This window comes from Stylophora pistillata, chromosome 11 (assembly GCF_964205215.1).
Source record: "Stylophora pistillata chromosome 11, jaStyPist1.2, whole genome shotgun sequence".
In the NCBI taxonomy this organism is placed as follows: domain Eukaryota; kingdom Metazoa; phylum Cnidaria; class Anthozoa; order Scleractinia; family Pocilloporidae; genus Stylophora; species Stylophora pistillata.
Window position 1 is genome coordinate 1,600,500 of NC_142529.1, and position 24,215 is coordinate 1,624,714.

General features: G+C 40.0%; 3 protein-coding genes across 16 annotated transcripts in view; all 3 read left to right on the top strand.

Annotated features, from left to right (window-relative positions):
* Positions 1 to 14,741, top strand: part of LOC111320534 (uncharacterized) — a 33,073-nt gene extending 18,332 nt beyond the window's left edge. For 5 of the 7 annotated variants that reach the window (XM_088738692.1, XM_088738697.1, XM_088738695.1 and 2 more), the window contains 4 exons: positions 3,443 to 3,532; positions 4,130 to 4,228; positions 8,011 to 12,721; positions 13,269 to 14,741. In XM_088738692.1, the coding sequence (XP_088594818.1) occupies positions 3,443 to 3,532; positions 4,130 to 4,228; positions 8,011 to 12,023 (4,202 nt within the window). In that variant the 3' untranslated portion in view covers positions 12,024 to 12,721; positions 13,269 to 14,741. The remainder of the gene's footprint in view (positions 1 to 3,442; positions 3,533 to 4,129; positions 4,229 to 8,010; positions 12,722 to 13,268) is intronic. The other 2 variants (XM_088738693.1, XM_088738694.1) reach the window with 2 other exon arrangements.
* A 3,476-nt stretch (positions 14,742 to 18,217) lies between these two features.
* Positions 18,218 to 23,938, top strand: LOC148719620 (dipeptidyl peptidase 2-like). The gene is made up of 4 exons (XM_088739117.1): positions 18,218 to 18,504; positions 18,596 to 18,759; positions 19,150 to 19,288; positions 23,831 to 23,938. The coding sequence occupies exons 2-4, from the start codon at positions 18,665 to 18,667 to the stop codon at positions 23,936 to 23,938; spliced, it is 342 nt and encodes a 113-aa protein (XP_088595243.1). The 5' UTR covers positions 18,218 to 18,504; positions 18,596 to 18,664.
* The window catches only part of LOC148719621 (uncharacterized), a 30,987-nt gene continuing 30,685 nt past the window's right edge, over positions 23,914 to 24,215 (top strand). For all 8 annotated transcript variants that reach the window (XM_088738751.1, XM_088738755.1, XM_088738752.1 and 5 more), the window contains exon 1: positions 23,914 to 23,968. In XM_088738751.1, the coding sequence (XP_088594877.1) occupies positions 23,951 to 23,968 (18 nt within the window). In that variant the 5' untranslated portion in view covers positions 23,914 to 23,950. The remainder of the gene's footprint in view (positions 23,969 to 24,215) is intronic.

A 24,215-nucleotide genomic window follows, 5' to 3' on the forward strand; every position in this document is an offset into this window, starting at 1 on the left:
TGTACGCGGTGAGTTGCCGTGTCTGCTTATTCGTCATAACCATATCTGACTGGTGCTTTTCGTGTTCTTACTGACCGTCGAGGTTCCCCTGGCGAGTCATCTTCTAAATTCTTCATTTCTTCTTGTTCTCCTTCATCTTTTCCAGGGTTTACTTCGTTTTGCTCTGCTTCCTCGCTCCTTGGGTCTGGCTCTGTTACCATGGCTCGCTTCTGGCCGAAATCGTTTTCATTAAACTCCACATCTCTTCGGATATACATCTTTCGGTTCGTCTCATCAAAAAGACGATATCCCTTTGAAGTTAAGCTGTAGCCCACAAAACGCATCTTCCTCGATTTCTTGTCAAGCTTTCGTCGTTCACTGCCTGGTACGTGGGCATAGGCCATACACCCAAATACACGCAAGTGGCCCACATCTGGTTTCTTTCCATACCACCGCTCATAAGGAGTTTCATTCTCTTTTAGCGCCGTCGTGGGAAGGCGGTTTCTCACATAGGCAGCTGTAAAAACGGCTTCAGCCCAAAAAATGTCCGATAATGCCACATGCGCGATCATCGAACGTGCAGACTCGACCAAAGTCCGACTCATTCTTTCTGCTACACCATTCTGTTGGGGTGAGTGTGGCACTGTCAGCTCATGTCTAATTCCTTTCACCTTCAAATAGTTCCGTAATTCAGTGGACAAATACTCGCCGCCATTATCCGTTCGCAAAGTTCCTATTGCCTTGCCGACATCGTTGGTAACGGAAGCTTCAAATTCTACAAACTTCTCTAACACTTCTGATTTGTGTTTCATGAAGTGTACAGCGCAGCACCTTGAGTAATCATCAATAAACGTAACAAAATACTTTGCTCCTCCAATCGATGGCGTGTGCATAGGACCGCAGACATCACTGTGCACCAGCTGTAGTCTTCGCGTCGAGCGAATCGCTCCCACTGCGGGAAACGGTTTTCTACACATCTTTCCTGCCAAACATCCTTCGCAGAAAGACAGTTCAGTTATTTTCTTGATGTTAATCCCTCGTACGGATTCACTCTCCACACACTTCTTGAGGCGTAGCTCGTGTACGTGTCCAAGACGTTGGTGCCATAAGTCGCTACCCTGAGATGACTCAACTGAGACGTACGCAGTGTCCGTAGTGATTGCAACTTGACAGTCTAGTTGATAGAGTTTATCAACCAGTGATCCCATTCCACGAAGCTTTCCATTTCCATCCCAAATACAACATTTTTGGGGACCAAACTCTACAGCGTTGCCCTTAGAAACTGCAGCTCTTACAGAAAAAAGGTTGCAAGTGAGTTTAGGGACGTACAGGACATCATATAAGACTGCTTTCTTGGATGCGGTTGCTTGAAACAGCATATTTATTCGTACACTCCCAGATCCCAACGCTTTCACAACACGGCCATCACCCAGCGCGACATTTTCAGGTTCGGCAAATTCCTGAAAATTCACCAAAACATTCTTTTCTGTCGTCATATGACTTGATGCGCCCGAGTCGATAACCCAAGGATAACAACTTTTGTCTGTAGACTCCCCGCTCTCAACAGACGCCATAAACGCAGTAGGATAAACGTCTTCACCTTCGAAGTCAGAATTATTCGGTCCGCGCTCGTCGCTGTCGACTATTTTTGCTTTGTGCCATTTAAATTTCTTGGGACAATAACGACGGATATGACCCACATCACCGCATTCGAAACATGTCAACTGCTTACGGGGCGGATCGCTTGGACAATTACGGCGAATATGACCCGCAGCACCACATCCAAAACATGTTGGCCGATCGCGTGGCGTATCTCTCCTGAAGGCCCCCGTTAGCGCTGATTCAGCTTCATTCAAGTGACCGGATAGCTCAGATTGCTTCATTTCTTCGTGAATAAGTGCTTGTTGGACATAATCCAGGCTAACTCCATCTACTCTTGCTTCGATAGCGGTGACAAGGGTCGCGAAACTTCTCGGCAAACTTCCTAACAAAGTCACAACTTGATCCTCTTCGGAAATGGGCGCTCCAATTGCCGCAAGTTTATCAGTGATATCTTTCATGAGCTTCAAATGTTGTTCCACCGGTGTACCTTCTTTCATCTCGGAACGAAAATATTTCTTCTTTAAAAATAGTTTGTTCGCGAGTGTCTCTCGTTCAAAATGTTTCCTTAACGCATCCCAAGCTTGCTTTGGTTCTTCGCTTGAGGTGATCAAGTAAAGCTGAGCGCTATCAATCGCCAACACAATTGTCGAGAACGCCTTTTGTAGCCTCGATTGGTAAAGTGTTTGTGCCGTTGGAGTCGCATCGTGTGCGAGGACTTCTGATCCTTCTACCAAGCCCCATAATCCTTTCGCCAACAGTAAATGTTTCATTTGAAATTTCCAAGTGTTCCAATTGCTCCCGTTAAGTTTGTCGATCGAGAACTTTTCCTCCATGTTTCATTTACGTACTCCTGGGCCCATAACCTAAAGATTTTTGCACGTTTAAAACAAACTTCTGCTTCTTTTATTCCGATCACGTCCAAATAAACGGTTACAACAACAGAGAGAGAAAACAGAATACACTATTATATATATGCTAATTCCTAAAAAACAAATTTTGAATAACAAAAAGAAAAGACACACCTGGACCAATCATAGATCAAATTAATTATTCCTGTGAAATATTTCAAATTTAAAATAACAACGGCAAACATAATATGCATAATAACAACAGTTTCCTGCTCCAGTGAGTTCAAGACAACTAATCACCTTGTGTCACAGTAGCAACTATCCAGTTTGACAAGACGTGTCATGAGGATATTTGGGAGCAGAACCCCAATATCACATAGACAATGTTCTGTACATGAAATATTCCAAACAAAGATGAGATTACGCGTAAGCGAATTACAAACATACTCGCCTAACAGCAATGCATATACTTCGAAACAAGTTAAAATAGTCACATTAGGCGCTAAGAAACAGGCTATTAATCTACATGTGCATGAGGCAAAACAATAACAATTCATTTGAGCTAAGATAGAATCGTGCAATGTACTAAATCGATGAGAAATACATTTAAATTACATAGAAATGAAATCACTTACATATCTGACCCACACAGTGAAGCTCCTTGATCGGGAAATGCGAAATTGACTTATTAACCCAGACTTACGACTCATTACTTCTTGAACGACTGGAGGCCAACTGCACTTTGACCGTGATGGCACAACCATAAAGGCTCACATGATACCATGGGCCTTAGTGAGCATAAGCAAATGAGAGAAAATAAACAAAGGGAGAGAACCAAAAGAAAAGGAAATGGACAATCAACACCATAGTGTCCACATTTTAGTGAGTGAGTGACTGACTGGTTTGCATAAAGGAGTCCCCATAAAATCTTAACTGCGGTAGTTAAAAGGGCAGTGGTTGAATTAAACTGAAGTTTGAAACATTGTCTTCCATTTTTTCTTGTCCACTTGTAGGTTCTTCACAATTCTTGACAAAAGGAAAAAAGCCATCAAAAGTTTCCAAAGTGTCAAAGCAACAAAGATTGTCTAACATGGTTTCCAAAGGTACATAAAATAGTCTTTTAAAATGAGAATGGATCAATTATAATTTTTCTGATTTTCTTCTTCAAACAATTGACAGCAAGCAAAATAGTCGAAACATTGAAGTTTAAATAGCTCCTCCCTTGAACAATAGGAGAAGGGGTACTGTATCATACTGAGGTGTGGTAAATTTTGAATCTCTGTTATGCAGTCTTAAAAGAGTTTAAAGGAAGGTTATATGATGAATGATTTTTTTCAGATTGAAGATTTTGCATTAATTTTTAGAATAAGAGAGAGCACCTAACAGTGAAATCTTCACTGCATTTTCTTAGCCTAGCAGTGTTACATGTTTAATTTTGTTTTTTTTGCACTTAAAACATGCACTTGATCTATGGACATACTCCTCAGCAGATACCAATGAAACAGTGATTTATTGGCCATTTAATTGAATGTAATTTTCACAAATTACAAGTAAGATTCAACAAGCTCCAGGTGGAACAATAAACTCTAACATTACATTCAAGCATAATCTGTGTTCAGTGGTGAGTTCCTTTCTACTCATGGATCCATTGTTGTACGTTACATTTATCTTACATCATTTTCAATAAATTATGTTGTAAGGTCTTGGCAAGAAACAGAATCCAGCACAAGGTAAAAGATCAGTTCCTGATTGTTCCAATATGCCAAAGAAACAAAAATTGTCAACTTATCCTCATAAAAGTAAGTTTTCATTTTGTTGTGTTGAAATTTAACAGTAAGAAAGAAAGAGAAAACAATGCCAACACTGAATTGTGATAATTGCCTAGATACTGTTCAAGTATCAGTGGTAATTGAGTCACTTAAATACTAAAATGCAGTATAGTACTGAAAGCCTACACTTTTACTTATATACTTTACAAATGTCCATCCCTTATGTTTGACACTCAAATGAGGGTTCTACCAAACAATGCTGGTTATTACAATGATAATCACATTACTAATTATGGAATCTGATTTGAAAATGTACTGTATGTTAACTTGATTACTTAGAGTAATATTATAGTATGCAGGGGTTTCATTAAGGGGCCTGGGCACTGGGCAAATTGAGCGGTTGTGAGGACGGCTTTGCCCACCTGATTTGACCATCTGGAGGAAAGTTTATCTTATAAAGAAGTTCAGTTCAAAGAGTTTTGCCCGCCTGTGAAAACCAGTTGCCCTCCTGCAGAAAACATTAATGAAACCCCTGAGTATGAAGGTTAAGTCTCTGTGGCATTTCTAAAGTTTTTTGCACGATGAAAACAAACTTCTGCTTCTTTTATTCCGATCTCGTCCAAATAAACGGTTACAACAACAGAGAGAGAAAACAAAATACACTAGTATATATATGCTAATTCCTAAAAAAGAAAGTTTGAATAACATAAGGAAAAGAAACACCTGGACCAATCATAGATCAAATTAACTATTCCTGTGAAGTATTTCAAATTTAAAATAACAACGGCAAACATAATATGCATAATAACAACAATTTGAATGTCATAGAGAAAGACTTTGTGGTTTTATTGTTTGGCAGAGAGCACTCCTGAAAGCATATGCTGCCCATTATAGGACTGCTTTTCTGTAGATTTTTGCTTATTCATCAGTACTACCGTACTAACAGCTTTCATCAGTACTACAGCACTAACAGTACTGAATCGCGAGCAAGCATGAATACCTACGTACTAACGTTCTAACTACAGCTCTCGAGCGAGCAAGCAAGAATACCTACGTACTAGCGTACTAACTACAACTCTCGAACAAGCAGGAATACCTACGTACTAGCGTACTAACTACAGCTCTCGAGCAAGGATGAATACCTACGTACTAGCGTACTAACTACAACTCTCGAACGAGCTGGAATACCTACGTACTAGCGTACTAACTACAGCTCTCGAGCGAGCAGGAATACCTACGTACTAGCGTACTAAGTAAACCTCTCGAGCAAGCATGAATACCTACGTACTAGCGTACTAGCGTACGAACTACAGCTCTCCAGCGAGCATGAATACCTACGTACTAGCGCACTAGCGTACGAACTACAACTCTCGTTCTTTTCATGCATGCCATGAAATTGAACATTTGATTTAGCCTGTGAAAAAAGGAATATATTGATAACCATTGGGGTTTGTGGTTTTGTGGTGGGGACATTATTTTTAATGCGTAATGTAGTGGAGAACAACTCGCACTACGTTTTTTTGGTGATCTCAAACTGACCGTTTTCGTTGAAATAAACCATTTATAAATTGCAGTTTTTTCTTTAACCCTTTGGGAAACTATATTTTGGTAAAACAAAGTAAGCAATAAATCCTAATGAATCTTTAATAAACATTGGCTACCATTTTACTTGACCTCCGGACCTCTACCACACGCACGATCGGCCAAACCAGACCATTTAAATCGTGCAACTTAATGTATATTGCGATGTCGGTCCTTTGAGGATATTTTTTGGTTGCTGAGGTGCTAGTTCTCTTTTGTTTGCGGTGTTGCGTACTCAGAACCTTCCATGACTCCCTCTTATTTACTTGTTGCCAAATCAATAGTAGAAAAAAAATACTCTTCTAATCCAGAGCCTTCTCATTCCTGTTTTGAAGTAGTAAATACCCTATAGTAATCAATGGCTTTTTTTTTTCTTTTTTTTTTGAAGATAACACTAGGCCAGAATTACTATTTTGAGCCTATATTTCTCTTTGAACGGAAAAATAGTTAGTACGTTAGTACCTTAACACTCGGTACGGACAACTCATCACAGCTTGTTCTGAATTTGCTTAGTACGTTAGTACCTTAGTACTCGGTACGGACAACTCATCACGGCTTGTTCTGAATTTGCTTAGTATGTTAGTACCTTAGTACCTTAGTACTCAGTACAGACAACTCATCACGGCTTGTTCTGAATTTGCTTAGTATGTTAGTACCTTAGTACTCGGTACAGACAACTCATCACGGCTTGTTCTGAATTTGCTTAGTACGTTAGTACCTTAACACTCGGTACAGACAACTCATCACGGCTTGTTCTGAATTTGCTTAGTATGTTAGTACCTTAGTACTCGGTACAGACAACTCATCACGGCTTGTTCTGAATTTGCTTAGTACGTTAGTACGTTAGTACTCGCTACAGACAACTCGTCACGGCTTGTTCTGAATTTGCTTAGTACGTTAGTACGTTAGTACTCGCTACAGACAACTCATCGCGGCTTGTTCTGAATTTGCTTAGTACGTTAGTACTTTAGTACTAGCTACAGACAACTCATCGCGGCTTGTTCTGAATTTGCTTAGTACGTTAGTACGTTAGTACTCGGTACGGATAACTCATCACGGCTTGTTCTGAATTTGCTTAGTACGTTAATACCTTAGTACTCGGTACGGACAACTCATCACGGCTTGAGATACAATGAAATATATGAAGTTCATATATTTTGTACTGCGGTATTAGATACATATGATGCACGATCCACGCAGTAGATAGCGCTATTTAAGCAATAGCGAAAATCAGACCTGAAAAAAATCAGGCTTGTATGGGATTCGAACCACTGACCTCTGCGATACTAGTGCAGCGCTCTACCAATTGAGCTAACAAGCCAACTGGGAGCAGGCCGTTAAGTTGATTTGTAATAAACCCATGAAAGTGATAAATGAGATACAATGAAATATATGAAGTTCATATATTTTGTACTGCGGTATTAGATACATATGATGCACGATCCACGCAGTAGATGGCGCTATTTAAGCAATAGCGAAAATCAGACCTGAAAAAAATCAGGCCTGTACGGGATTCGAACCACTGACCTCTGCGATACTAGTCCAGCGCATTACCAATTGATAACTTGAATTACACCTTGATGAATATTAAAAGCAACTTTACAAGAATGCGTTGTATAAACAAAAGTTATCTTCCTTGCATGTCATTGCATTTGTTAGCAATCAAAGGTGATTCATTACAAGTCTTCTACCTACCAGGCATAAGGTGTTTTTCAGTATTTCACTCCTTTGAGTGAGTATGCTCATTGTTTTCTGACTCCTTCCCAGGCTAGATATGGTCTACAATATATACTGGGATGAAGCAAGAAAAAGTCATTGTAGTAAAAGTCCAGACTGATTGTGAAGACTGATCGTCTTGGTGAGAGCAGCTCAGAAAGTACTGAAGCAAATGTCATTTTCATTATAATGGGAGGAGTTGTTTGTCAATTTAAGATGATTGCTTTCACCCAGATGATCAGGCTACCCAACAGTTACACCTGTCAACAAGCTGCTCGCTGTACTTCCGAAAATTCACTCTTTTCCAATCCTTCTCAGTATCATTCATAAAGGAGTATTAAAAATCAAATTTTCCTGAAGCACCAAGCATATTTCATATTCTGTATGAAATTGTTCTTCCCCTGAAGTCTTATACTTGATTCTTAGAAGTTTTAAAATTAACTTTATCAAACCCACTATGTCCAAACATGCAAATTGTAAGAGTTGTTTTTGACAAACTTATTCTTCAATTTTAGGCTATTGCCTTGCTATTGTTTGCAGTCTTCTAAAACAAGAATACAAAAAAAGATCTCAGTTGAAACCACTCTTCTGGGATAACACCATTCAGCTGCCTTTGGAAGATGTTTACACAAGATTAAAAATTTTGTCCAGGAGGAAACGAGACTTCCAGCTGGAAAACAATGAAGTGAGCATGTTTGAAATTTTCAAAAATGGAAATGATATTATTGTGCTCGTAGAAGGGAGTCCTGGAATGGGTAAGACAACTTTTTGCCTTAAAATTGCTCATGATTGGGCTATTAAGGTAATTTCAAAGGTGGATTCCTTTCCTGAATTTGAAGTAGTTCTACTGCTTAAATGCCGCGACATTCACGGAGACATAATAGAGGCCATTGATGAACAACTCTTACCTAAATGTAATTCAGAAGCTATGAAGAGAGAGCTTATTGATTATATTGCAGATTTCCATCTCCAAAAAAAAGTTTTAATCATTCTGGATGGTCTTGATGAGTTACCTAATGACATGTCAGAAAGTGATGTGGAAAGATTGCTTCAAAAGAAGATTTTTCCCTTTTGCCATGTGTTAGCCACATCTCGTCAGGAAAGAGGAATTATAGTGCGAAAAAAGGTGGACTTTGATATGCTTTTACAGATTGAAGGCTTTACAAGAGAAGATGCTTTTGATTATATAAGAAAGCATTTTGAGAATGCTGGTCCTGAGAATGTGCTGAAAGGAGAGAGACTCATCGCTGAAATCAGAGAAAACACTTTCCTTGATGCGCTGTGGAACAATCCACTGAATTTGTTACTCCTTTGCGTTGTGTTTGAGGACTACCAGGGAGAACTGCCATCTTATCGCACTGAACTTTACCAGATAATTGTTTGTTGCATTCTACGGAGATATTGTGCCAAGCATGATCTAGAGGCTCCTCTTGATGACAAAGCTCTTGTTAGGCTCTTTGAAGACAGTTTGCTAGTTCTTGGAGAGTTAGCTTGGAGATGCTTGGAAAAAGGTCAATTTTCTTTTCGTGAAGAGGAGTTGGCAGAATTTGAAACTACAAATGTGAATCTAGCAGCACGGGAGCTTGGCCTTGTGTTCAAGGAAGCCAGCTTAAGGAAGATAAACCCACAGCATGAGTATTTCTTCTTTCACAAGACATTTCAAGAGTATCTGGCTGCATTTTATTTAGCTAACAAGCCATTGAGAAAAGAGGTTGATTTTTTTAAGTCGCATTTACACTTTTACCCAGATATGGTAGAGAGCTACAGACAAGTGTTCATCTTTATGTCTGGCATACTGGGTGAGGATGCTCGTCTTCTTTTTGAACAGATTGGCAAGAAGCTAAAGGAAGGAAACTGGGACTGGCACCAGTGCGCTGAAGAAGAGGCCACTTTCTTTGTTGAATGTTTCAATGAGAGTAGAAATGATGAACAAGTGGCAATAGCTCTTTCTTCCTTTATTCCATTTCCACAGACCATGACCTTTGACTTATCAGGTGAGAAAACAACAACAGATGTTTTCGTTGTTTTAAAAGCCTGTGAGAGTTTTTCACAGTTGCAACTTCCTGTTCATCTTGCACTAGAGAGTTCTTGGGGGTATGTTTGTGCCAACCTAGATGGTGACGAACTAGCTGACATCATAGCATCCAACACACAGCTACAAACACTTTCCTTTTCTGGTTGTGTTTCAGAAGAGATTACAGCTCTTTTGTGTAAAGCACTCACAATAGACTCTACTTTACATTCCTTTACACTTGATACAACTGAATGGATTTCTTCCTGTGAAGTTGTTGCTATCAGTGACAGCTTGGCTGCAAATAAAACCCTAACAACTGTAACTTTAAAATTGCCTTATGAGGTGTTAAAGATTTGCATAGCCATACTTGACAAGGGACTATCTGCAGAAACGCCACTTACATCTGTTGTACTCGAGATTTTTGGTTCATGGAGGGAAACTGAAGCAGAGGATTTTAAAAAGATTTTATTGAACAGATCACTTACGTCTCTGAGCCTTACTCTGTTTGGAGACGTGCAAGATTCATTAATAACTTCTGTTAGAGAGGGACTTGTGGCAAATCCTTCATTGAAGTCCCTTGCACTGACATTTTATGGAAAACTCAGCAACAATGGTGTGGCTTTGTTAAAGAATGGCTTTCTAGGAAACAGGTCTTTGGAGTCTCTGGAATTAAAAGTGTTTGGTGAGCTTCCTACAATTTGGGCAAATATTTCTAGGACTCTCCACTCTGCAGTAAAGTCGACTACGTCCTTTACATTGCATCCAAATGTTACTGGCATGGTAGGAACTTCACAGGTGGCTTGCCTTTGCCCAGTTCTGAATGGAAATCTTTTAGCTTCAAAACTCCACTCATTGGCTGTCAACATCTTGGGAGAGTTAGACTGTAGTGGAGCAAATGATCTTTGCAAAGGACTGATAACCTCATCAGTTTCTTGTGTCACTTTGAATTTTAAGGAAAGAGTAGCTGATAATGTTGCTAACTGTCTTTTTAGCCACTTGAACAAACTCAAAACCTTTTCAAAGTTGACTATTAGTATTCAGGGGGAGCTGATGGGGGACAAAAAGAACACTCTTGAAAGGCTATCACGCAACCAAACATATCTATTTGCATTAAACGTTAATGACTCAAATTCAGGCGACAAGATTTGCAGAGAAGTTGGTTTATCTGCTGATGATTCCTCGTCACTTACACCTGTACTTACCAAAGTTAAGGATGGCTGTGTAACAAAGCTTAGTGTGAGCGTTAACAACCCTGACAGCATCAGTGGAGACTGGGGATCCACTCTCTGTGAGGGTTTGGAAAAAAGTGAGTCTTTAACTACATTGAGTCTGACATTTAACAACAGTTCCTTTTTTAAAAACATAGATGCTCTGTGGGATGCTGTGGCAAAAAACAAGTCATTAACCACACTGAGCCTTACACTCAACAACTGCAATGAGTATGTGATGAGTGAACCCATGACCTGTGGTCTGAGTGATGGTTTGGCAAAAAACTCGTCATTAACTACACTGAGCCTTAACCTCAACGCCTGCAGGGAATTGGGGGCAATGGTGAGCGAAGATCTGAGTGACGGTTTGGCAAAAAACACATCACTAACTACACTGAGTCTTACATTGAACATCCGCAGTAACTTGGATATGGAACATCCCATGTTCTATTATCTGAGTGGTGGGTTGGCAAAAAACACGTCACTAACTATGCTGAGCCTTACACTCAACAACTACTTTAACAGTTTCTGGGACGGATACATGATCTCTGATCTGAGTGAAGGGTTGACAAAAAACATGTCATTAACTACACTGATCCTTACACTCAACAACTACAGTGACTTTAGCGGATACATGATCTCTGGTGTGAGTGACTGGTTGACAAAAAACATGTCATTAACTACACTGATCCTTACACTCAACAACTACAGTGACTTTAAGGGATGCATGATCTCAGGTCTGAGTGACAGGTTGACAAAAAACATGTCATTAACTACACTGATCCTTACACTCAACAACTACAGTGACTTTAAGGGATACATGATCTATGGTCTGAGTGACTGGTTGGCAAAAAACATGTCATTAACTACGCTGATCCTTACACTCAACAACTACAGTGACTTTAAGGGATGCATGATCCAATGTCTGAGTGACTGGTTGGCAAAATACATGTCATTAACTACACTGAGCCTTGCAATCAACAACTACTCTTCCTTTGATGGAGACCTGACCGATGGTCTAATTGATGGTTTGGCGAATATCAAGTCATTAATCACCCTTAGTCTTACACTGAACAACCACAGTTACAGGCCTAATTCATGTTTCTGTGCTCTGAAGAATGCTTTGGTAAGAAATACATCAATAGTTACCTTGAACTTGACACTCAGTGACTACAATAACCTCTATGAAGACTGGATACATGAACTGGCTGATGCTTTGGCAAGAGACACATCTTTAACGTCAATTAGCCTGGAAGTAAATGTCTTCAGTGAAAGAAATTCAAACTCTGAGAGTTCTTCGGTTTAAAGAGCAGCACATTATTTATTATTCTTTCATGAATGGTGTGAGTATCAGAAGTGCCTTTTAAATGTTTGATTAGTCTGTGATCACAGTTACCACATAGATGAATGTTGGAAACCTGATCTGGCTTTGGTTTGGTAAAGAGAGCAACATTAACTACAACTCTGCTAAACTAAACAAACTTTCAGTATTAATACAACTAGAAACAAGGGTCTGATTTTGAAGTTCTCCTGTTTCAAAACATGCTCTAACTTTAATGAGATGAAGAAGGTGGCTGGATGGATGTGATTTGGAATTTTGGCAAAGGGATTAGAGTGACATGAACTTTTTTTAGTTCAAAAGGAGAACCAGCTGCTGTGCAGTGAGTGAAGACTGGTTTATTGATCTTGTTGTACACTCTGCGAAGCAGTGACTTTGACCACTCTGGGATTGAAAGGTAAGAGCAGCAGTAATGCAGGGACAATATTTTGAGGACACTTGGTAGAGTTTACTTGTAAGTGGTTCATTTCACTTTGATCAACAGTTAGCTAATGGAGAGTGTTCATTGTGTACAAAAATAATTCTTTTGAAGACTAGAATGATTTCTCATTAGAGTTATCTCTATCACTCATCTTAGCTTCCATTGACAACTTGTACCAGGCAATATTACCACAAAAGAAAGGATTCTTTGCTTGAAAGACCCAAGCACTTGGGATGAAATCAAGGTAAGACTTTTGGTTACTCAAAATCTGAAACATTTAAGTTAAAAAGTAGATTTATATTTATTTTATTTAATAAATCAACTAGCAAAAAATAAGTTTTCTTTACTAAGTGACAATAAAACTCGAAAAAGAATGTTTAACTGAATGCATTTTTAGAGTCGGGACCACATTGAAGGAAAATAAAAACAACAAAAAAATTGTGGACATCTGGAGGATACTCTAGAACACGGCAATGGGAAAGTTTCAATTTCTAAAATGTGTGGATATATGTGTTAATTTTGTGATGAGAAAATGACTTTGTTTGTCTTCTTTGATGAGAAGATTAAATGTCTGGTCCTAAATTCAAATGCATCAAAGCTTTGTTTATGGAGAAAACAATTATAACTTCTGCTAAGTTATGAGTTCTGGTTCTGAAAATTTAAATGCTCAGTATAGAGGTTGAAAGCTCAATTTTATGTCAAATTAAATGTGGTGTCTTCACAGGTGTAGATATAATTATTCTTCAGCAAACAAATACATTGAATTAATCAAGAATTATTGTGTTTTACAGATAAGTTGAACAGATCATTACAAGTGTCTTGGCTGACAAGCCCCCTACAGGATCAAAGAGTATTAGTGAATTGTTTGACCAGTTATCATGGCAATCATCCATGTTGATTGGAACTGATCTTCAGACATCACATGGTAGCAAACCATAAAGCAATGATGAGATGAAGACATAAGTGAGCAATGCTGTAGCTCTTTCTCTACTGGGTGATTAGATACATTTAGGTGATCATATCAGTCTAGAAACTAGTGCTGGCCTCTGAAGCCTACATTATGAGCAACATGTTATGTATTTGAAAGTGTGAGGAAGGCATGTACAATTAGAGCAAACGTTTTGTACACACAAATTGATGAGCCTCAAAAGAATCTAACAAACATGACAGACTCTAAGGAAGACTTCCTTGTCTTAATTGATGCAGGATTTTTTCAGAAAGAAATGTGTAATAGTCAGCTCAATTTACTAATGTCTTGACACAGGCACTTAGAAAAATATCCAGTGAATGTTATGTGCTTGGTTGAAACTCAGGTTGAAGTACACTACTGTCGAGAGTGTTGGATTGTTCTTGAACTGATATGATCTCTGAGCTCAAGTTAGGTCACCAACTCAAGATAATGTTTCATTAAAGATGGTTGATAGAGAATGTTAACTGAAGTCCTTTTTTTGTGATAAATTTTTTTCTATTTCAGTTGTTAATGTTTACTACAGATGGATATTAATTAACATATATGTAGTCAAGAAACAACAGTGAGAAAGAAATTTCTAAAGAGTTTCGTTAAGTTACAACTGTACATTGAAACTACCTAATTGTGGTTAGAATTTGACCAGCTTTACATAGAATAATCAAGTGAATTCTGTGTCCATCTTTTGATGGAAAGCAAAGAAAACAGGTTTTTGGCCCTTTCACTCCCAAAATCTCTGGTCAGAAGAAATTCACCTTTCTGTCTGCCATATAATTCTGGTTATGTTAGTTCAGAGAATTTGGTATAGGATCAACTACTAATTTAAATTTTTCTTGATTCTCACCACTTGCCTTTGTGACATTGTAATTGATATTGTACGGATAAATTCTATTTTTGTCACTCCTGGAAATTGAAGGGTTGAGATCATCAACAGGTTCAAAACCTTGTTTTCTTGTTACATATGATACATAAGAAGGTGTGGAAAACTTTAGTGAGGCATTCCTAACTCATTGCATCTGGTTTCTTTTCCAGTTTATCATGATTTGACTTGTGATGTGTACATAATTTGGTTACTTGAGTTCAAATTCGTTGAACTCGAGATTTTGTAAATAATTTCATTTTGTCTTGAAGATGAAAGGTTACAGCTCTACGAATTTTGAGCAACTTCCATGTATGGCTGGCACCTCAACTGCTCATGCACACACTTTGCAAGTACAAAGAGTTTTCAATTTCCCTTTATTTATTACATTTCATACCATTAAAGTTCTTTTTAGAAATAAAGTATTTTTTTAAAGCATCCATTGTTGTAGTTCTTGGATTCTTAGCTTTAAACTTTATTGTTTACAGTATCTGGAAACATGTTCTGTCCATAATTTAGGAGAGGGGCTGTTTTTTTCTTCTTTTTTTCTCTTGTGATAATTATGTGAATTTTGAAATCTGAAAGGGGGGATTCAGTCATTCAAAGCGATTTGATTTCATATATTCCTCCCATTTTTTGCAAGCGTATTGGTTCAAAGTTTTGATTTAATCATTATGGTGAACATGCCTCATCGAGTTGTTGAGAATCTTTTTTTCTTCAGTGAAACTTGTGTTAACCAGTCAAACCTTTTTTCAACTTTATTTTGACGTGACCTAAAGTGGTACAGAATGTGTAATTGTATTACTTTTGTAAAAGGAGATTGGAGATTCTAAAACCTTTTTCTTTTGTACCAAGTAACATGCTATTACTGGTCAAATATCAGAAACAGTCACCGTACTTCCTTTAATTAGCCCCTAAGTTTAAATAACAGAAATAAGCGTCCTCTCCCGAATAGGAATCCACCCCCCCCTATGGAGCACTATGAAGCACTATGAAGCACCCTTCTTCCCCTTACCGCCCCCCCTCGGAAGATACAGTACTGGATAGATACTTCTCCGATGTTCGGCAAGTAATTCATGGCAGTCTCCATATAGACTCCCTGTTACCCAGTCTCCATATAGACTTGCTGTTACCCATTCTCCCTGTGTACCCTGTGTACCCTGTGTACCCCGTGTACTCATATGTACCCTGTGTACCCTGTCTACCCCGTGTACCCCGTGTACCCATGTGTACCCCGTGTACCCCTTGTACCCCTGTGTACCCATGTGTACCCTGTGTACCCTGTGTACCCATGTGTACCCTGTGTACCCTGTGTACCCTGTGTACCCATGTGTACCCTGTGTACCCTGAGTACCCATGTGTACCCTGTGTACCCCGTGCACCCCGTGCACCCCGTGTACCCGGTGTACCCTGTGTACCCTGTGTACCCCTGTGTACCCTGTGTACCCTGTGTACCTTGTGTACCCCTGTGTACACTGTGTACCCTGTGTACCCATGTCTACCCTGTGTACCCATGTGTACCCTGTGTACCCTGTGTACCCATGTGTACCCTGTGTACCCATGTGTACCTTGTGTACTCTGTGTACCCTGTGTACCCTGTGTACCCATGTGTACCCTGTGTACCCATGTGTACCCTGTGTACCCTGTGTACCCTGTGTACCCATGTGTACCCCGTGTACCCCGTGTACCCATGTGTACCCTGTGTACCCTGTGTACCCCGTGTACCCCGTGTACCCATGTGTACCCTGTGTACCCCGTGTACCCTGTGTACCCCTGTGTACCCTGTCTACGCTGTGTACCCTGTGTACCCGTGTCTACCCTGTGTACCCATGTGTACCCTGTGTACCCTGTGTTCCCATGTGTACCCTGTGTACCCTGTGTACCCGGTGTACCCTGTGTACCCCGTGTACCCATGTGTACCCCGTGTACCCCGTGTACCCATGTGTACCCTGTGTACCCCGTGTACCCATGTGTGCCCTGTGTACCCTGTGTACCCATGTGTACCCTGTGTACCCATGTGTACCCTGTGTACCCTGTGTACCCTGTGTACCCATGTGTACCCTGTGTACCCTGTGTACCCTGTGTACCCGTGTGTACCCTATGTACCCTGTGTACCCTGTGTACCCGTGTCTACCCTGTGTACCCATGTGTACCCTGTGTACCCTGTGTACCCATGTGTACCCTGTGTACCCTGTTTTACCCTGTGTACTCTGTGTACCCTGTGTACCCATGTGTACCCTGTGTACCCATGTGTACCCTGTGTACCCTGTGTACCCCTGTGTACCCTGTGTACCCTGTGTACCCTGTGTACGCTGTGTACGCTGTGTACGCTGTGTACCCTGTGTACCCTGTGTACCCGTGTGTACCCTGTGTACCCTGTGTACCCGTGTGTACCCTGTGTACCCTATGTACCCCTGTGTACCCTGTGTACCCATGTGTACCCTGTGTACCCTGTGTACGCCTGTGTACCCTGTGTACCCTGTGTACCTGTGTAACCCTGTGTACTCTGTGTAACCTGTGTACCCTGTGTACCCTGTGGGCCCTGTGTACCCGTGTGTACCCTGTGTACCCGTGTGTACCCTGTGTACCCTGTGTACCTTGTGTACCCTACATATATTCGTCTCCTTTAGGAGTTTATTTCAAAATTCCAGACGAGCATCCCAGTCCATTTTATATGGGATTTCCCCCCGGGCTGATAAAATCATAATAAGTTATTCATAATTCATTTGTGAACATACAAAACGAGATTGAACGGCCAGAGAGCTTCCATTCATTCCAACTGATGTTTGCCAGGTTTCCTGTATACACGATATACAGGGTATACTTAGGTATACATGAATATACAGGGTGTAGAGGGTACACAAGGTAGACAGGGTATACGAGGTATACAAGGGTATACATGATATGCATGGGTACACAGGGTACACAGGGTACACATGGGTACACAGGGTACACAGGGTACACATGGGTACACAGGGTACACAGGGTACACATGGGTACACAGGGTACACATGGTACACAGGGTACACAGGGTACACATGGGTTCACAGGGTACACAGGGGTACACAGGGTACACATGGTACACAGGGTACACAGGGTACACATGGGTACACAGGGTACACAGGGTACACATGGTACACAGGGTACACATGGTACACAGGGTACACATGGGTACACAGGGTACACAGGGTACACATGGGTACACAGGGTACACATGGGTACACAGGGTACACATGGGTTCACAGGGTACACAGGGTACACAGGGTACACATGGGTACACAGGGTACACATGGCTACACAGGGTACACATGGTACACAGGGTACACATGGGTACACAGGGTACGCAGGGTACACAGGGTACACAGGGTACACATGGGTACACAGGGTACACGGGTACAGGGGTACACAGGGTACACATGGGTACACAGGGTACACAGGGTACACGGGTACACAGGGTACACAGGGGTACACAGGGTACACATGGTACACAGGGTACACAGGGTACACATGGGTACACAGGGTACACATGGGTACACATGGTACACAGGGTACACATGGGTACACAGGGTACATATGGGTACACAGGGTACACAGGGTAGACATGGGTACACAGGGTACACAGGGTACAGAGGGTACACAGGGTACACAGGGTACACATGGGTACACAGGGTACACAGGGTACACATGGGTACACAGGGTACACATGGGTACACATGGGTACACATGGGTACACAGCGTACACAGGGTACACATGGGTACACAGGGTACACAGGGTACACAGGGTACACACGGGTACACACGGGTTCACAGGGTACACAGGGTACACAGGGTACAGAGGGTACACACGGGTACACAGGGTGCACAGGGTACACCGGAGAAAGAAAGAGAAAAAACAAGAAATCCCTGAAGTGAAAAAAAGGAAATAAGTAGTTGCATCCACCCTCTCCATAGTTCACATTATATCTTTTGTACTCCTTGAAGCACCAGCTTGTAAACTCCTCACAGTATGGAGAACTTTTGAGTTTTAATCATTTGTTAAGCTCAGTGTCCATGTTTCCTCACAGATCAATACTGGGATGAAAATGGACCAATTTTTTTTTACACTGGCAATGAATGACCAATAACTGGTTTCTGGGAAAACTCAAGCTTTGTTTTTGAAGCAGCTCAGAAGTTCAGTGCCTTGGTGGTGTTTGGAGAACATGTGAGTATACAAGGATGCTTTGTGATAACGTTGAATTGTTGGTGCTCTGATCTCATGTTATTTATTGTGCTCTGTTGTCATTCCCTTTCAGGGATACTATGGAGAATCCCTTCCATTTGGTTCGTCCTCATTTGATCACGACAAAGTCGGTTACCTTTCAATGGAGCAAGCCCTTGCAGACTATGCAGTCCTGGTGACTGACCTTAAGATTCAGTTCAAGGCGACAGAGAGTAAAGTTGTGGCATTTGGTGGCAGGTACATTGTAATAGAACTGAACAAAGAAATGTTTTGGCCATTGTGATCACCTGCATCGAAAGCATGGCAAGGAGTTTAAACTTGGTGCCAATAACAAGATTCCAGTCTTTGTTTCCATTCAAAATGTGAATATTTGAACAGCCAGGAACAAGGGAAAATTCCAAGTATTTGGAATTGTGTCAGAAAAGGATTAAATTTTTTAAGTGAATTTATATGCGGACAAATGAGCACCATAAATGCAGTATTCTTCGACATACACACAAAAAAACCAAATTAAGAAAAATGAAGACCTTTCTCGAAGACCAAGAAGAGGGATTGATGTAAGACTCATTTAACTTAATTTAATGAGGTATTCTGCATCACTATCTGTCCTTGGTCTATTTTTTTCAGTTATGGTGGAATGCTAAGTGGTTACATGAGGTTCAAATATCCAAATGTGATTGATGTTGCCTTGGCAGCCAGTGCTCCAATTTACATGGTCACTTTCCAGGGAAGTAAAAGAGACTTTTTCTTCAGTGCAGTAACAGAGGTAAAGAAAGGAGACTGACAATTATTTCTCTTTCCTGGGATATGTAATAGAGGATAGTGAAAATGCCATTTAGTTATTGATTTCATTTTTAGAAATTCTCGCTCTTTTTTAATGATGTTGGTGAAAGAAAAACTTCCTTCATTAACTGCAACTGCAAAATTATCATAGCTGGACTTTTGTTGTCACGTTGTAGTTAATTTTAAAAGAAATAGGTTTTTCAATTGATATAATTGTATGATATGGTGCGCAGTATAGGTTTTGTTTTTCTTTCTTTTTTCGTTATTACCTCGTAACAGCGTAACAGTTTTTTACTTTCTTCTTTTGTTTGATGACTTCCTTATTTTCTCCTTTCCCTCAACGTCCTTGTTTTATCCTTTCTTCGTTTTTTACCGGCAAAATTTCGGATAGTAGAAAAGTACCCGTAACGTAATAACGAAAAATTTCCACGACCAAAGAAGTTGCCTGTAATAATGGAATAACTAAAACTTTCGGCAGGTATAAAAGTACCCGTAATAACGTAATAACCAAAAATCTACGGAAGGGGTCGAAAATTTTCCCGTAATAACGTAATACGAAAAGTTTCCACAACTGAAGTAGTTGCCTATAATAATGTAATAACGAAAACTTTCGGCGGGTACAAAAGTACCCGTAATAACGTAATAACCTGTAATCTACGCGATGGGTTCGAAAATTTTCCCGTAATAACGTAATACGAAATATTTCCACTACTAAAGAAGTTGCCTGTAAGAATATAATAACGAAAACTTTCGGCGAGTATAAAAGTACCCGTAATAACGTAATAACCAAAAATCCACGCGAGGGGAGGAAAATTTGCCTGTAATAACGTAATAACGAAAAATTTCCATGTCCAAAGAAGTTCTTAATAAGATAATAACGAAAACTTTCGGCGAGTAGAAAATTCCTGTAATAACACAATAAGGAAAAATCTACGCTAGGGGGGAAGATTTGGTTAATTAAAGGTGGAGCAGAGAAAATTATCATAACAACGTTATAACTTGGAAAGTACCCGGCCGTAATAACGTAATAACGAAAACTCTATATCAGGGGAGAAGGCTATTTTAATGAAAGATTTCCACGAACAGAGAAAATTGTCATAACAACGTAATAACAAACAAAATACAACTACTGGGACGTATTGCACAATTACGCACATACTCAACAATATTTCCGTTGAAAGCACCCGATTTAACGCTGTGGCTATATAGCAAGTTTTTCAAAATACTAAATGGCCGGCATGCCGGTATTTTCAATAAATGTTACTAATCGAATAATTCCGAGTAAACCAAACGATCATACATGTGCAATGAGAAGAATCAAGCGATCCTTCAATGCTTTGCTACTTTTGTATCCTCTGTAACAGAAACATCAGGCTATTTTTTTCAATTTTAGGCCAACGAACCATCAACTACAATGCTTCCAGCCCTGACCTAAAAGTAGCTGTATAATGCAATGTCAACCTTTTCTGGGAATATAGAAATGATCATTGTGTCAGAGAGTAAAAATGCAATCCAGGAAAGTTGAACCCAGATTTAATCTACCTTATTACATTCTGTTGGCGAAAGCATGTAATAAGGTAGATAAAATTTGACCAATCCGGTTGGACAAAAATGGTTGAAATTCTCCGCTTTGCACGCGGACTAATACAACACGTTTTCTGAGTCCGTATATAAAACTTTCCTGCCCACAGTGATCACTTAAAAGGTTTCTGGAGACAGAGGGCTGGAAAGGACGGCAGTCGTATGCTCTAAATGAGGAAATTTTACGGCCTCAATGGGGAAACGCAGCCCATAGAAGCAAAGAGGCATGGGTGCGGAATGCTATATAGGCTGCAAAGACATGTTGATGACTATTTCGTATGAAGAACATTTTCGTAAATTGAATCAGCCATGGAAAATAAATAAGAAAGTTTGCTTCCAAGGTTTTGAGCGAGTCATCAACATAAACAGAGTCATCTACAGCAATTGCTACTGCAGGATAGTTCAAAGTGTGTGTCTCGGGAAGCAAGAACTTACTGGGAGCAAAATGAAGCAGCAATGTTTCCAAAAAGACGCCTAAATGAATGCATGTCCGGTTCTGTTCAAGTGTCAAAGCTGTTACCAATTTAAACAATGACCTTCAAATTGCCGAGTGGTGCTCTAATAATTACATTTTATTGAACCCAAGTAAAACAAGAATGCTGGTGTTTGGGACCAGACAAATGCGCTCAAAGTTAGACCACTTTTCGCTAAACCTCATAGGAAAGGAACTCTTCCCTGTCAACAGTGTTAAAAACTTAGGCGTATTCTTATACCCTAATTTGATCTTTGACGAACACATAACCAAAACTGCATCTTCCTGTAGGCATAGACTCAGTCAGGTTAATCATACCAAACATATTTTTAAAAAACATAATCCTCTTCTTACGATTATTAACTCTTAAGTTTTTAGCAAATTGTTTTATTGATGAAGTGTATAAGTACCTCCAAGGGCAACATAACGAAACTACAAAGCATACGGAACTTCGCCTGTCGTATTTTTGTGGTGCGCGTAAATACGACCACGTTAAGCCTCAACTGGCTCCCAGTGGCAGATAGAATCATATCTTCGCGACGCTATAATGATTTTTAGATGTTTGACAGGACGAGCCCCGAAACCCCTCTCCTTCCGCTTTATCAAGCGCGAGGAGGTTAGCATTCGTAGGACCAGACACTGGCAAATGTTGCATATTCCCCCTTTTAAAACTAGTAGTGGTAAAAGGAATTTTTATTTTAGATCAGTGGATATTTGGAATCCACACACGTTCTTAAACATCGCCTAAGTAATAACATACGTGAAAAGCCCCATTGGGAAAAATCAATAATGTATGTAGGTACGTATGTAAAATTTGGAGAGGTGATTATTCAAACCCGTAAAGCCTGCAAGTTTGTTTACCCTTAAAGTCTTGTGTGAGGCTCTGTTTTGATCAAATAACTAATAGGAACAGGTGTCTCAATTTCCCAGTGTTGCCTACTGAAGTTGAGGCACCATTCCCTTCTCCATATTAAACCCAGTAACAGGTAATAGAAGCAAGGAAGGATACACAACATGTCGTGAAACGTTACTATTAGTGTTGGCAGTCTTAGGAGCATTTTAATTATTTGCTGGTCTAACTGAAGAAGTACAGTCGTCTTATTTTCTAGGACTTGCAAAATTTGCCCTCGCTTGTTGCCCGGGCCAAAATTAATTAAATAGTGGTAAAATCTTGCGAAATGCAAGTTTTGTACATAAAATTATTAGCTTATGTGAACCGGCAATGAAATGCGGACTACAAACAAGTTTAGGAAACCTCTAATAACCGCTACTACATCTGTAAGGGGGGTGACTCTTACGGCAATGTTTCTTACGTCACGAGGCTGCCTAGAGAAAAATCTTTCACCAATCACGTTACATCTTCGCTGTTTTGCGAAAAAGCGTTGGCCCTCAGGTTATTACTTTCTTACGGCTGATATCTTTGCTGTCTTGAGGAAAAGGATTCGGCCATTACGTTATTACGGCTAATACCTTCGCTTTCTTGCGAAAAAAGGTTCGGCCATTACGTTATTACGGCTGATACCTTCGCTTTCTTGCGAAAAAAGGTTCGGCCATTACCTTATTACGTTATTACGGCTGATACCTTTGCTTTCTTGCCAAAATAGGTTCGTCCATTACCTTATTACGGTATTACGGCTGATATATTCGCTGTCTTACGAAAAAGGGTTCATCCATTACGTTATTACGGCTGATATATTCGCTGTCTTGCGAAAAAGGGTTCATCCATTACGTTACTAAGTTATGACCGCTGATATTTTCGCGGTCTTAACAAAAAAGGGTGCGGTATTACGTTATTACGGCTAATACCTTCGCTTTCTTGCGAAAAAAGGTTCGGCCATTACCTTATTACGTTATTACGGCTGATACCTTTGCTTTCTTGCAAAAATAGGTTCGGCCATTACCTTATTACGGTATTACGGCTGATATATTCGCTGTCTTACGAAAAAGGGTTCATCCATTACGTTATTACGGCTGATATATTCGCTGTCTTGCGAAAAAGGGTTCATCTATTACGTTACTAAGTTATGACCGCTGATATTTTCGCGGTCTTAACAAAAAAGGGTGCGGTATTACGTTATTACGGCTAATAGCTTCACTTTCTTGCGAAAAAAGGTTCGGTTATTACGGTAGTATGGCTGATATATTCGCTGTCTTGCGAAAAAGGGTTCCTCCATTACGTTACTAAGTTATTACGGCTGATATCGTTGCTCAACTTCCCTCGAATGATCATGACCTTTGTTATTACGCTATTCAAGCGTAATAAAAAAAAGAGGCGAAACGGCAAACCTATTTTGTGCATGGTATAAAAAACCATGTGACTGGTGCAAACGCTACAGAACACAACAAAGGCTACCCAGTAGCTGACATAGGGCTAAAAGCATAATTTTACTGGTGATTTATAATTTGTTATTACTGCCAATTTATGATAGTCTTTATACTGGTTTTATACTTGAATTTTTTTCTTTTCTTCAGGTCCTTTTGGGTATGGTTTACCTCGTTTGTCAGTGGGGCACACTGACATTTAATGGACTTTGTACTCACTTTTTTTATTTTTTTTTCAGCTTAATCTTTCAAATTTAAAAGCTCTCTGTGATGTCAAGACTACACAAGGTAGTAAGAGGAATGGTAAAAATGTACACTATTACAAATACCAACCCTACACTTTGACAAACATTCATCCACATCATTATTTTATCTCCTGAATGTCATCTATGAAACTGCATGTACCAATTTCAAAGTGAGTTGAAAAGGAATACCTTTTGAGTATAACTTTCACTGTAATGGTTGTTATCAGTGAGTAATATAACAGTGACAGAGTAGATCTCTAGGGCAACTTTATATTCTCCTGTTTTAAATA

Bases quoted from the DNA above. Each gene is read 5' to 3' on its own strand.
- LOC148719620 (XM_088739117.1), top strand. From the start codon at position 18,665: ATGGAGCAAGCCCTTGCAGACTATGCAGTCCTGGTGACTGACCTTAAG. The intron at 18,760-19,149 runs GTACATTGTAAT...TATTTTTTTCAG, and splicing joins GTTGTGGCATTTGGTGGCAG to TTATGGTGGAATGCTAAGTG. The intron at 19,289-23,830 runs GTAAAGAAAGGA...TCTTTTCTTCAG, and splicing joins TCTTCAGTGCAGTAACAGAG to GTCCTTTTGGGTATGGTTTA.